Source organism: Pagrus pagrus (genome assembly GCF_965226575.1).
Source record: "Pagrus pagrus genome assembly, chromosome: 4".
Taxonomy (NCBI): domain Eukaryota; kingdom Metazoa; phylum Chordata; class Actinopteri; order Spariformes; family Sparidae; genus Pagrus; species Pagrus pagrus.
In genome coordinates, this window is record NC_140188.1 from 14,480,914 (window position 1) to 14,496,573 (window position 15,660).

Genomic DNA, 15,660 nt, shown 5'->3' on the forward strand with positions numbered 1-15,660 from the left:
TCTAGTGCAAGTTCAGCGAGGAAGACTTTTCTTTTGCACGCTCAGGGTCTGTCATTCACTCCTCATACACCTGCTCACTCATAATTTCCTGCTGTCACTGTGTGGGGCTGTCAATCCAGCCACATATCAGCTGTTCTCATCAGCTGGTCACATCTATCCAATAGCACAGCAGCAAATCTACATTGTTTAGCCTTGGGCTTCCCGGTACATGTCATGGATTTTCTTGAAAAAAAAAATCATGTAAATTCATAGATAAGAGCTAAAGGATTTTGCAAGGTTCAACTAATTCAATAGAAGTTTTTGTATGAAGTTTTGAAAGAAAATCCATGACGTGAACTGGGAAAAGTGCTGAATTCTGGGTGAGTCGGTATCCACCCAGATATGATTCATATGACAATGTTAAAAAAAATAAATTAATTAATCAGTCTGGGCAGATTCACTAGGTGCCACTCATCACTGTGTTCTGCTCTGGGTTAGGAAACAAAGGGAAAGGCCACACAGTCTGCAGCTGCGTAAACACACGACACTGAAAGTCAGCCAAACTGCTGACAATAGAGCTACCATTACATTTCAACATCCACTTCAACCTCAGGGACATGCTGGTTTTTATGGCTGGTTTTGTTGCCAAGCCACACTCAAGACGAGACCAATGGTATGTGAAGTGAGTCATTTAATATTCAGGGTTTCTGGTCTTGATATAAAGCTCTATTGTGTGACTGTTTGAAGCGTGTTGAATGGTGCTACTTTAATTTACAACAAACAGCTCCTGCACCGGGCAACAAGAGCGACAGTATGTCTGGTCAGATCAAGCGGCGCCTTGATAATTAAAACAATATTGTCTTTGAGTTGCGTCTGATAATCGGAGGTTTTAAGAGAAACACTTTAAAGTGATTACTGTGAAAACCTGCAAGGGGTTCTCATCACTGTGTTGCAGGGATGCACCAAACAATCGGCCCGACATTGGGAAATTTATATCATATCCTGTTTGATGGTATTGGTGAAATTATAGACCACAAATAGAGGCGGTAATATGTAGCCAAATTGCTTTTATTGACTTCACAAGCGCAACATAAACACACTCAGATAGGCAACAGTACGCACCTTTAAAGTTGGTTTGCTATAAGGCAATAAACACAGAGAAGAAGAGGAGGAAGAAGACAGAACGACTGCAGTTTGCAATACATGTTCCACATGTGTTCTGAGATGAGTGAGGGAGAAAATGAGGCAAAATTTTACTAGTTTTGACAACAAATCTCATTAGAGCTGTGGAATATTAAATCATCCATCTTTGCTCACTACATCTCACCTTTTCTTACCCTCAGGTGTGCATAAACTAGAGGTCAGGAACTTTTTTTTCTAAAATAAAAAAAATGTGAAATTATCGGTTATCGCCTATTATCCTGTGTGACTCTATCAGTAGCTCACACCAGGACAGGAGACATAAACAAAATGCTGAGTGTTTGTGGTATGTAATGAGTGGGTTGGACCGGCAGTAATCAGGACATTGCTATTTTACAGCATTTGTTTCCATAGACGCTGTCTCATTTCTGATGTACCACTGAATGTTGAGTCACTGTAACGTTGAGTAGGCAATACTAGAGCAATGTCTCCCTCTGCTGGAGCGCTTTGCAACTCACATGAAAAACAAGTCAAGTGCAGCGCCAGTATACTGAAACCTGAGCCTGTACAAGTAAATAAAATCAAACCATCTTGTGCCAAGTATGTATAGGCCCTTTGCCCATTAATCACGTTGTCATCAAGGCAATGTTGTCATGTTTTAAGAGAAAATTGCTGCTGATGCAAGAGGTTATCAGATCTTCATTCGTATTTGATTAGTTGGGAATGGGACTCAGCAATCAACTGTCTTACACATTGGACCTTTAAAAGCACAGTACTACAAGCCACTTCTCTGACATTTTAGATTATCTTTAATTTAGATTATATGCCCATATCTTTTCAACTATAGATCATTTTCACACAGGACTAGGACACTAGACAAAAGAAAACTGGCAGTTAAATACTATTTTCCACTCAAGAAAAACAATCTGCAGAAGCTTGTAAAATTTGTTTAAACATAAAGGCTATAACAACAACAACAACAACAACAACAACAATAATAAACACAAACATTGTAGGCTATATAACTTCAAAGTGGCCATGGAGTGAGGATAACACATGAGCTGAGAGAGTGAGTCTTCAGTCGGTGCTTGTAAGCCTTTATTAGATCCAGAGGCATGAATACCACAGTCTGTGTTATGGACTAAATAACTGAGCAACTAACTAACACCAGGCCTGTAGCCGCTGTGAACTTTTCTTTGTAAACCGACTGGTACAAAGCTTCTATGAAGGTTGATGATTAGAGAACATCTGTTAACAACTCTTAAACCAAACAAGTTCAGTTCATTTCTTAAACAGACACATGACCGGCAAAGAATGTTACTGCTGCACACATGATTTCTTAAACTTTTTCTGTAACAAAGTAGGTGAGGTTAAATGCAAAATGATTCTAATCTTCAGCTACTTCTACAAAATTGGTACAGCAACATCCATATACTCAGTCCCAGCCAGTCCCAGTTGAAACTATCGCTCTTGCGAGATTGTGTAAACCGGTTTTAGCTTTGAGATCAACTACCTTTCACCTGGATCCCATTCCAGCTAAACTTTTTACACATGCAGCTGACACCTTTCCCACTAGCTTTAACACTGCTGTGGTTAAACTTATATTATGATACCATACCGTGATCCAGGATTTCTGAACATTTGTCTCTGACCTTTAATTCTTCTCAAAAGTATTAGAGTTGTGTGTTAGCAATTTATGGCTCACATAATTAACAGTAATATATATATTTTTTTAACTTTTCAGTCAACCTTCAGGGTCATTCTACTGAAACTGCTCTTACTATAGAGGTAAACAATATTTTGCGTACTGCTGATTCAGTTTCCCCTCTGTACTTCTACTACTGCGACTTTTGACACTATTGCTCATGTATACTGCCAGACTGATTTGTTCTTCTAGCCAAATTATGTGCATTTGCGGAATAAATTCCCACTGATATGCTGATAATACTCATCTGTATGTGTCTGTAAAGGCTGAAGCATGCTCAAGTGATTAATTTGGATGCCTGTTTACACTGTCAAATCCTGGATGTCATGGAACATCCAGCTCCTAAACTCTAATCAAACTCAGATGTTGTTCATTGCCTCTTCTCGGCATTGACATCAGTTTAATCAAATAACAGAAAACTGGTGATTTTCTTTCCCTTTAATTAGCACATTAAAGAAACCACCAAAATCATCTTTTTCCACTTACACAGCATAGCTATAATGAGGTGTTTCTGTCCATGATGCAGAGACCTTAATTCACCCCTTTGTTTCTTTTAGACTTTATTACTGTGCTGGTAAAATGAAGACAACTGGCTGCAGGGCCTTTTCCCATTGTGGCCCGTTCCTCTAGAACAATCTCCCTGTTGATATCAGTCTGACTCTGTTGAAGCCTTTACATTTAAGCGCCAATTACCGCTCATCCTTTGATACCTCAAGCATTGGGCACGTCTCTGCTGGACCATCGGCCTTCCTGGAAACTTTCTCTCTCTCCTGCCCCATCTGTAGGGCTGCAGCAACTATTACATCAAAACTGATAACTTTTTAGCAATGATTGTGGGTGGGTGGGCGATTATAAGCACAACCGTTCCAAAATTTAAGCAATACAGTCTGATAACATTTGGAAAGTCCAGGAGAGCAGAGCTATTAAATTGGTTTATTGTATTCCCATCCAAGTTAGCAGAGGGCTAGCTGAGAGTTAGCTGCTCGGCAGGCAGAATACTCTATGAGCTGCAAAATGTGGAAGATTTTGTTGATTTTACACCCAGGAAATCACATTTTTGGCACCATGTACCAATGAGTAGGTTCCATAGGAATCTGCCGCCTCCGTCACTGTATCCAGATTTCTCTGACATGATCCAGGGGCTATATTGGATGAACCATCAGAGGCTGTTGGTAGATCAACTCTTGCCAAAGCCAGTAGAGAAGAGCGAGAACATCTTTTTCACGTAGAAAAGCCTTCAGTGCCATTCTTTGCTCTTCAATCAAACACAGGCTAGCTACTCGTTGATGCTCTCCAGTTCATATATAATGCAACAACAGCATCTACACTTATAACCTTGAGGATCGCCATTGTTGTTTTCAAATGAGCAGTCTCTCACTGGCCGCAGCTGCCTGTAGTTCCAGGACGCAGATTAGTGTAACCACAGCCATGAGCGCGTAAAGCTTGAAGCCTGGTAAAATGGATTTGCAAGATCACATGATGATCAGAATACGTGGCCTCACAAGTGTCTTGCAGGGTAAAAATAATACAGCTTCTGTGCCATTATTTTTTAGATAATGAATCCAAAAGTCTTGCAGGAGTGAAGAGCTGCTTTTCAAACCCTGAAGCCTACATTACCCACAATGCCATTTAGCCACTGAGTGACATCACTGGAGGCAACTTATCAGATTACATGCAGCTTTCTCTAGAGCCACAGAAAGCTTTATACTACTTTTTTCACATACAAGCTAGTACTCTTCAAGACCTATACACTTTAATGTGTAAAATTGGTGGAGTTATCCTTTAAGTATCTTATAATACCGGTAGTTTTATTTGTAATTGAGTAATATTCCAGTAATGTAACTGTACTCCAGAGTACTCTTCTCACATGTGGTCAGTACCCTGGCAGAGCTCTGAGGGGGAGGACCAAAGGTGCACCCGGCGGAGGGATACGGCACACTAACCGGGCACAGCACGCACGCGTCTGGATTGGATTGAGGTTTTCCGGACTACTCCACTGCAGCACCGCCGGGACACCGACTGCACAGATTTGACGAAACGTACATTTAAATTAAAGTTAGGTCTCGTTTGACTACTTCACTTGGGGTAACTGCCTCCTGAGTACGGTGAATACAAAACCTTCCCGCGGTTGTTTTGTCATCTTCAACGGAGCTCGAGGAGTCTACGGGACAATGGTGAGTGCGGGCTTGCTAACGTTAACGTGCGGAGCGGTGTAGCTAGCGTTAGCAAGGGTCGTTAACATCGATTGAATTGCCTTGCGGTGGTTTTGAAATGACGTCCAACCAAGTAATGTTTATATTATATTCTCCTCGATTTAGCTAATAACCCAGTTTAAAGCTTCATAGCAGCTAATGGTGGCTTTCTAAATGATTTAAGCAGCTAGAATAATGCTGGGAAAAAAACCCCTGCTATCTAACGTTACTCCAAAAATAACATGGCTGTTCATTTATCACAATGTTTATGTGGGTTTTTTTTTTTATTCAGGCTGCTCAGGTTTTGCTGAGAGAAAATCATTTTGTATGTGTGAAGTGCGCAGCATAGCGTTACACGTCGTGGGCTGAGGAGAAACAGGCGGTCTGCTTCCTGTTTTAATTTTATCTCGGTAATCATTTCGCTCAAGTGTTTGCAAATGTTGTGGTTTAACCTTCCTGCTCGCTCTCATCGAGGCTTTGCAGCGTTATTTTTTTGTAGTTTGCTGTGAGTCGAGAGTGGGCGTGGTGCTGGTGCTGGTGGTGCTGGTGGTGGAGGAGAGGGTGATGTGTAAAAATAGATCCCATCTCGTTAATCTTGCAAGTCAGTTATCAAAACTCCTGCTCGACGTGCTGCTAACAAACATTTCGACATCCCATACGACAAGTTGCTGCAACATGGGCAGCACCTCTTCCAGCAAAGGGAGGCTGTGAGTGTAGTGTGACATGCGCAACAAGCGCGAGAGAGAGAGGAGAGAGAGAAAAAAAAAGGTTGTAATCGCCCCCGATTGCGATTACATAAGAACATAGCTCACAGGTAGTAGTAGCATGATGCTCCCCGTTAGCAACAATTGTTTGTTTTCATGGCACGGAGGCTGTGAGGGCGATGGTGCAACGTTTTGTACTGTGTGTTCTCGCAGAGCCACCATGACAGCATCTCCTCTTGATACGTATTGCGCCATAGCGTTGAACCGCATTCTGCTCCTGCTGAATGATCCTCTTTGCCACCCCTCCTTCCTCGCCTCCCTTCCCCCCGCATTGAACCAAACCATGCTTGGTGCAGTAAGGCTGTCAGGACCCGCAGTGCACCCTCCAAAATGGGAACTGAGTATATCAACAACACACATACACACACACACACACACACACAAAAAAAGCCCTATTGTGGAGCTACAAATGAATCCCTGCCTTTGTGTGTCAGTCTCCCTGTCACTGCTGTTGTTCTCCGCCCTGTGAAAGAACAGACACATGGTCTGTGATAGATACTGTCGTCTGCCAAGTAAGGAAACTTGGATCATGCCACAATATCAGTCACATGCCGGCCAAACAGGATTTGCGTGTCTTGTCTGCAGCCCTTGTAGTGTTTTTTTTTTGTACTCGACATGAGAATATGTGATATGCAGTGCTGTTTTGCAGAGCCGCACAAATCCTCTAACGCTCAACTGTATTGTGCCGTGCTCTGATCCAGACACTGCTTGCTTCAGCACCACCGAATCGGTTGGCAGTGGGCAGAATGGATACTCTGCAGTCTGTCTTGCTCCCTTCTTTTTTACCCCCTCCCTCCCGCCACCACCTCCCCCAACCAACATGGTGACTCATTGAAATTGACTCGAAGAACACATGGCGTTACCACCACCTCCAGCTACAGAAATGTTAGCTCTAATCTCTCTGGGTTTGTTACCCTTCATCTGCAGTGCAAGGAAAGAAGATTTTTTTTGTCCCTTTATATACATTAGATCTGCAGCAATAGGAGTTTAATTGAATTAATTAATCAATTACAACTTTTGTGTGTGCGCTCAAGTAAAGGCTGTGAGACAATATAGCATTATCAGCTTATCTTAATCTCTTAACAGACTTCCCTGCTGTGTTATTTTAGCTTTATAAGTTTTATACTGTACAGCAGTTAAGTTCTTGTTACGCCCGATCATCCCAGTTGTTTCTGAAAATCATTTCCTGACAATATGAAGGACTGCACACAGACACAAAGCAGCACGCATTGTCAAGCAACAGTTGGCACACAGGGGTTAGTCTATGGTAATGATCCAAGCCTCACATCTGTTCAGTAAAAAAGACACAAAGAGGCGGTTAGTTGCGGTGATATTCAGTGTGCTACATTGGCGACCCTGTTCGTGTCTCACTAATTATAGCAGGCGTGTGTATTTCGGGCTGTGGAGTATTTATACCCGTCCCTCATCACACTTTCTCAGCCTGAAGTGGGCATGTTGACTGACTTAGACAGGCCTGGTAAGACCTCATGAGGATGGCAGAATGACGTTTCAGACAAAGTTGAAAAATGAATTGGGTGCATGAGTACAAACTTACTAAGTGGTTAAAAATCTATCTAAGAGCAGCAGGTTGGGATAACATTGCCACATGGATCTTATTATTGTGGTTTGAGTAAAATACCAAAATAGTCAAGTTATGCAACAAGTTTTTACTAGAAGCCAAGTCTTAGTAATATAGAGTACAAGGCCAAGCTATTAATTTATCCTGTAAGTGTCCACCAAATAAAGGACAGTGAGGTTAAGCATTACTTGAGCTGTTTTTCATTGCTTTGCATCTGTACAAATAGCCTTTCGCTAGGTCATAGGCTCTGTCTGGGTCCAGCTCTCAGATAATATCGCAGTCTGTTTTGAATTAGTTTGTTTAGAGTGCATTTGCATCGGCATAGATCTGTGCAGGTTGTTTACACAGTGGAGCCTGCTGCAGGTGCTCCTCATTAGACCTACCCGAAGCTTTCATCTCTGTCATCATTGTGCTAGAGTCACATTCACCAAATGACTCTTTGCGTGTCAAACACTCGTCCTCTGTGGGGATGAAAGGTGGCTGTTGAAAGTTTGTGGGTTCGTTCTTCGCAAAGAACAGCAGCTGTGACAGCTGTGACATGTTGATCTGAGATTGCCATGGTTGAAAATGATTAGATCATCGGTGGTAGACTTGTTATCAAATTATTCCTGCAGCAATTGTCCTTATCGTTTGGAACAAATCAAGTTTATTTAGGATTTTTGCCTTTTAATCATGACGGTGTTAAAGAAATGGGCACAGCTTGCACAGGCTATGCTAGAACTGTGAGATAGAAATATCTATCTAAAGTATCTATATCTACAATTAAAAGTGAGTTGTGAAGCTTTTAGTTGTGAGTTTTAGTTAGATTTTTAGTTGTGAATCAATGTACACAAAGACAGAAAGATGCATACGTATTATTTTCCTCAAATTTATAAACCTGTGTGTACGATTCTGTTTTTATGAATCTCAATTGCCCATGCACAAGCTTCATTTCCCCCCCCCCACAAATATCCATAAAATTATGTAGAAACAAATTAATAATACGTTTGGGAATTGTGTGCCCTTTTCCACCATTCTTTAGACCTAGAAGAACAGAAAATAAGAAGGTTAATGTAATTTAACTGATTGTGTTTCATCAGCGGGGTTCTCCAACACTGACAGTTTTCATTACGTGGACTGTTATGCGCAGCTGTGGCTATTTAGGGCGCCCGCACATGTACCCGTAAATCATTATTCTATCAGAGCTCATATTAAAACAGACATTACAAAGTGCTTTGTAATTTGGGATCACATGTAAAGATAATTAACAGTGAGTTAATGGCTCCAGTGTAAATAACTAGAATGATAAAATTCAACACTCGTGAATATTTAAAATGTAAGATTGTAAATGCTCCTCTGATTGACATTTTACTGAACGCTGCATAACCTGCAAAATAATGACACAATCAATGAAATGGGCAAAGAACCCAGGCAAACAATGTTTTACTCTAAGGTTACATCTCATGCCCACCTCATCATTTCACCTGCAGCTATCTCTACAAAAAGCTAGCTGAACACTTGGTGGGTGGGGAAAGGGTGTACACATCGTTGATACATCTGGCCCCGGATCTTGAACACGCTCCAACATCATCTCTTGTTTGTGAGCTTTCAGGAAAGTTATAGCAAGACTGGACAACGAGTGCCAGATTGGATTTTTTGTCTAAGTTTCGTAATGTTAGGCCAGTTTTTGACAATGCAGATTTGGGTACCCCGAGAGCAGCGGTCTACATAGGTTTATGTTGAAAATATGCTTCAATCATTTTCGGTACTCCAAATCTTGCGTTGGGTTGCTGGTAGTTGGGCTTATTCCAACAACAGACAGTTGTGGGTTGCTGCTTCTGAACAAATGCAGTGAAAAGACTATATTGTATTCTATTACATGTATTTATTGCAGTTTAATTGTTGTCAGTGTGGTATTTTTTTTAGTTTGTTGACTGTATAATGTTCCCAGACTTGCACCTCCTTCACTTTAGTTACATCAACAACCACAGTGGAAATAAGTCTACGACTCAGTGTGCTATCTTTGGTGTTTGTAGATGTGTATTATTTTATGTATATTCTGTCATTATGTGAAATTAATCAATCAAATGCTTTTTGAAGAATGTAATCTGTATACGATAATCTGTCCTAAATACAATCTATGATAAAAGAAAATAACTATCATGAACTGGGCTGCCCAAAATATTATTTTATTACAGACTATTAATGTTTTATGATGTTTTATGTTGTCAACAGGCTGATCAGCTGACTGAGGAGCAGATTGCTGGTGAGTGCATACCTTAACCATGTTTGGTTCAGTAGCTCCTTCATTCCCCACCAAACATAAGAAACCTAATAGGAACCAGAAGTCTGTGAGGATAGGAGGTGGTTGTTAAGGGCCTGATTATAGGCCTACTAGCTTATTAATTACATTCACATGGCTTTCCTAAGTGTAAATCAGACCCTGATGAGGAGGATATAAAGAAAATCAGCAGGGTTTTGAGTCACGTGTCCCAGAATGAAGTGCTTTTTTTCAGATTGTACTATGCCAGTGTCCCACATGTTTTGTTCCTTCGGAGCATTGAATTAGTCATGCACAGACCCTGTTAATGCTGAGTTTTTTTCTTCTCAGACCACTTGAAAGACTGAAAGTGAAGTGCCTGTATTGACTTGAATGCTCATAGCATACTAACAGTGTTATTTCTGTAAATGCACAGAGTTCAAGGAGGCGTTCTCGCTGTTCGACAAGGATGGCGATGGTACAATCACTACCAAGGAGCTCGGCACTGTCATGCGCTCTCTGGGACAGAACCCCACTGAGGCTGAACTGCAGGACATGATCAATGAGGTGGATGCTGATGGTAAGGATGGCAATATAGTTATACTTGTTAAAACTTACAATTAAAACAATTTTCCTTTTGTCTCAAATAAAAGTACTGTAAAGTTTCATCAGTACATGCAGTGTGGAGATATATAGGGCATCGTTACAAGCATGTCTTTACCATCAGGCCATTTTTGTATCCCTGTACACTTGTCAGTTCTCTCCGTTGGACAAGATGTAATATGTATGTACTTGATGTAAATGCTGTGTACTTCAAAACAGTTGGTTAGGTTGGACTCTACTCGTCTTGGATTGACTACTTTGTTTTTCTGTAAAATTATCTGGTGTCCAAAGCAAAGCAATTACTCTAACCTCTTTCTGTTTGTATGACTCTGTAGGTAATGGTACAATTGACTTTCCTGAGTTCCTGACCATGATGGCCAGGAAGATGAAAGACACAGACAGTGAGGAGGAGATCAGAGAAGCCTTCAGAGTCTTTGACAAGGTATGTTATGACTGAGTATACTGAGAATATTAACTAGCAACGCAGCATGTACTGTTAAATACAGGTACACTTTCAAACCCTTTCATGTTTCATTGTTGAGAGAGATTGTTTAAAAACGCTCCTGATAATGAGCTGCCGCACAAGATCACTGTTTTATTTTCCTTTGACCAGCACTTAGTCTATTAAAATGCTTTTTGTGTCTCTCTAACTTTAGTAGATTGTTCTACTAAATTGTTCTGTAAATTTAATTAGAAATGGTTTCAATTAACCATACCGTTCCTACAGATACAAACAACTGCCTCACAAGAGACAACACTTAAATTAACAACCAAGGCCTGAAGACAGTTAAAATAAAAATGACAATAACTTAAAGTGTTTTTGAGGTTAACAGATCCAAATCAATAACAGCCTTCAGTCTGTGCAATATCAAATCACACAAATCACGTTGCCTAAATCACGTTGCTCTTGTGAGGCAGCTGGATTTGCAAGATCACGCAACAATATTGTGTTACGTGCAAGTCCAGCCCTCATTTTCTACTTGACAGAGAAATTTAGATAGCTCCCATGGTGGAAACGTAAACATTGCTACCATTGCACAGTATCCGCTGTCATATTGCCCAACCCTAATCTTTAGCATGCTAGCAGGCCAACGTTTAGCATTCAGCTCCAAGAACAGGTGAGCCTAAAAGAAGTCAATTTCAGCCAAATTGTAAATGTAAATGGCCGCACAGGTGAAGAGAATAGGAAACTCTTGTTTTTGGCACCAACACATCCACTGAGATTAGCAAGTATAACACCTAGCTGTGCTGGGATGTCATAGTAGAGATGCTGAAACCAACATCAGTGATATTCAACTTTTAACTACCATGAAAAATGCTGAATATATTCAATAACACTCGTTCTTCTGCTGCCGCCTGCAGGATGGTAACGGCTACATCAGTGCAGCAGAGCTACGGCACGTCATGACCAACTTAGGAGAGAAGCTCACTGATGAAGAGGTGGACGAAATGATCCGCGAGGCTGACATTGATGGTGATGGTCAGGTCAACTATGAGGGTAAGATGTTGTTTTTGTTTGCTCTGTGTTGTGTTTTTCCTCTTTGCCACTTATCACTACAACCCAATCTTTGTGTTTTTACTAAAATCTTCAAAGAACAAGGATTACATTTATTTAACATAACCTACGTTAACTTTTTGTACGAAAAGCCTTAATAGCTGCCAACATTTACCATTTGCTCTGTCATTAAAACGTTGCTTTCTGTTCTTTTTACAGAGTTTGTCCAGATGATGACTGCCAAGTGAAGAGAAGACTGAAATTTCTCTCAATGTTGCTTGTCCTCCTAAGATCACTGTCTTTAAGAACCAAAAAAAGGAACAATAATCAAATGATGAACAAACTTGTCCCCTAAAATTACTTATCTGTAAAATTTTGCAATTTGCGCTAGTGTATCCAACTACTTCTAAGGTATCTGTTTAGCAACCACCAACAGAATAATCCCTAGAGAAGTTAATGGACCAAGCTTTAAGTGGGCCGACGCCCCGAACTTCAGACCAAGATTCTGCTGAGTCACCCAGCTCCTGATTAAATTAGAGGAAAGAGCAACACCGAAAAGGCAGAGGGATAGGAACCGATGCCACAGTTGGTATAGAGAAGTTGGCTATTTAATTCTTTCCGCTATTCGACAAAGAAAATTGACAGTCTTGCACCAGTGGTGATTCCCTAAATACTGAATTGAGTACTCTTCTTGCATGCACCCTTTCTGTGGCGGTCTCTTGTCACAACAAGGAGGCTCTGATCCCATCAGAGGTAGTGGTCAGATTGTGTACACACTGGAGGTATATACATTACTATATAGCTATATATCTGTAAAATTTGTGTCACTATTGATTATTGCAGGAGCAAATAGTTGCGATGTAGGGTGTTCATTGGTGCTCGGTTGGAGATGAGCATTCTTATACCTTGAAGAGTTCGGACAAGAGCGAGAGACTGAAAGTGCTGATGGTTTTCTCCCGTTGGGGTTGTTATATTGTCTTGTTTTGAATCGTGGGCTTTACATTGCCTGCAGCACTGACTGGAGACAGTAGTATGTTGTATTGCTTCAGGATGATTATTGTAAAAACACACTCGAGGTATGCAGTTGATACATTTGTTCTGCAAACAGATATCCTGATGATACAATATTGATGTAATGCTTTATAAATGTGTTCTCAAATATTAATGTATTGATGACAAACTTTGGTCACCAAATATATCGATTATATATTAGTGTGTCGTAAAGTTTGCATTGCCTATTGTTGTAGTAAATGACCTGTGACATGTTTTCTCTTCGGTTTTGAAATGTGCCATAATACTCTAAAGACGCCTCAACCTTCTTGCAAGACTCGTAGTTCATTAGAATATAATAAATCTACTACTTAATATACTATAAAAATACATGCAGTTGAACATATTTGCACTTTGGTATAAACCATGTGGATATTTACAAGGTTTTGTTCTAAAAAGAAGAAAAATAAACCAAATGTCACTGTTGCTGCTGCTATAACAACTCATATGTTACACTCATTTCTCGTCCTTGTTGTCTGAGCTTCGATTTGTAGTCCAGTGATTCAAACTTCAATCTGCTTGCCGTTTTACTGAACAGAATTACATATACTGTATATCCACAAACTCTTCTCGTGGTGGGGGTGATGTGTTTCATTTGGGCTACTAGAATGGGACTTTCAGATGGGGATGAAACGGGGTTGTAGCAAAGAGTTCAGCTTTAGATTTGAGGTCAGTTTTGGTGTTAGGTTTACGAAGAGCAGGCTAAATTTAAGAAGCAGGTTAGCTGAGGTGTCATGATTTCCTCAAAGCACGAAACGTAAAAAAAAACTGCTCTGCTAGAGGCATTTTAATTGGCTAGCTTTGACGCAGATGTTGGGAAGTAAATGGTAAATGGACTGTTAACTTCTGAAGGTAACTCAAAAATGTAAAGATGTGATATATTTTCCATAAATCAATAAATTGACTGAGCTTTACTTCACCTGCATTCCTTTGTCATGTTTAATCCAACGCAAATCTCTAGATCTTGTTGACTAAAGAGAAAGAAGTGTGACTGATACTGTTCACAAATGCCTCTCTTCATATTGCACTATATCTTTTCCGTGCCAGCGTCCCTGTGCCAGAAAGGAGCTCTAATCCCAGACAGTCTCAGATTGGGTGAGGGCAGGTCACCCTAGCCCTTCACTGGAGCAACTATCCCAGGCACAGGCTATATTTAGTGGCTCATGAGATTGCTACAGGAGCCTGTGGTAATCCAGGTCAGCTGGGGTCGCGACCTCTCACCCTGGCACTCTAAATGCAAACGAGGAGCGTTCGCCTTCCCGCTGACAGGCAAAATCCGGAGCCAATGGGGCGAGGCTTTATCTGGAGCAGGTAGAGGCGATTGGATGTGTGCTGTCCGCATGCTAATCGTGTTGTTAAGTAGATAAATGAATTAGGAAAACAGGAGCACACTCAGCAGGACAATAAGAACTGCAGCATCACAGGCACAGGCAGGTGTGATTATCCCTCTCTGGTTGTGTAATGGCAGGCTGGAGAGGCTCACTGGTGCAGCTCACACTGTGTTGTGCAATAATATAATTCTCACAGAGCGCAGTGATTTGCTTTAAATGATGGGCTGGTTTCATCAACTGCAATATGACTATAATTGGGGTGTTAAAGTGGACATCAGATTTATAAATCTTCAATATACAGCATTATCGGAGTACATTTATTAAGTACTATACATATTTTTGAGGTTTTTGTATTTTGTTGGAGCAGCTGACATCTGGGCGAGTGGCGGTGTACACCCTGGACATGTCACCAGTTCATCACAGGGTCGACATAAAGAGACATTCACACACATATTCACACTTACAAGCAATTTTTCGTCATCAGTTAACCGTACCTGTATCTCTTTGTACTGTGGGAGGAAGCCCAAGCAGACACGGGAAGAAAACGACAGGCCCTGCCCCAGCCGAGAGATGACCCTACGACCTTCTTGCTGTGAGGGAACAGCGCTGACCACTGAACTTCATATAAATATATTTCATATTTCAGAGGAAAATGCTCCTTTGACTCCATTACATTGATTTGACAGCTATAGTTATTGCTCTTTATTTGCACATGTATTATATATTGTGATACTTGAATTACGCTACTGACTACATTTTTAACAGGTAATTAGTAACTGTATTGGAATACATGTTTAATGTAAACCTCCAACCCTGCTTTTGGATTACCCCGATAACGTGCAAATAAAGACTACAGAAAAGAAATACCAATAAGATAAGATGTAAATGAGCTTTTAGCTAACTCTGGTAGAGATAAGAAGCTGTCTGACAAACAAACAAGTTAAATAAATAAAATAATTTTAGTCTTAGTAACGAGTGTATTCGATTCCACTCGAGACCAGAGTGATTCTGTGTGAGACTTGTAAAGTGTTGTCATGTGTGCACTTGTGAGTGGTTACAGACTAGTATATCATACTTGTATATCAAATTATAGTCCTGTCAGTAATCCCCTTTTTACCGTATGTGTCTGTAATCTTTACATCTTTTTTCTAATCTACTAAAAAAATTTCTGTAACTTTAACAGAATACATTTAGCTTTATTTGTGCCCTAATTATGTAATCCTGTTACATGAATCCTGTTGAAATATTATACATTTAACTACCAAACAGTGTATAAAATGATATCTCCACCTTAATCTTTTAATGCACTGCTTAAATAATAATGCATCATTAAGAATGAAGAAAAGTAATATAAAAACAACAGGCAGCTTTTACTTTGATACTTTAAAGTACATTTTTTTTGCCAATACTGTTTTTACAGTGTAGCGTTGCTACATTTACTTCAACCACTGTTAGAAGTGATGGACTTTATGTCATTACACATAATATTATTATTTCTTATGCATTCATCTATACTGTAAGTAGCATTTCACTGTTGTAGTCGATCAAGGTAGTGGTGGTATTAACTTATATTGCCAAGTGAA

The 15,660-nt window shown here is 40.3% G+C and overlaps 1 protein-coding gene across 1 annotated transcript; it reads left to right on the forward strand.

Moving 5' to 3' along the window:
• The first annotated feature begins 4,769 nt into the window (after positions 1 to 4,769).
• On the forward strand, positions 4,770 to 13,660 carry calm3a (calmodulin 3a (phosphorylase kinase, delta)). The gene is made up of 6 exons (XM_084350109.1): positions 4,770 to 4,998; positions 9,574 to 9,604; positions 10,035 to 10,178; positions 10,537 to 10,643; positions 11,564 to 11,699; positions 11,916 to 13,660. Exons 1-6 carry the CDS (start codon positions 4,996 to 4,998, stop codon positions 11,942 to 11,944), a joined length of 450 nt encoding a protein of 149 aa, XP_084206235.1. The 5' UTR covers positions 4,770 to 4,995; the 3' UTR covers positions 11,945 to 13,660.
• The last annotated feature ends 2,000 nt before the right edge of the window (positions 13,661 to 15,660 follow it).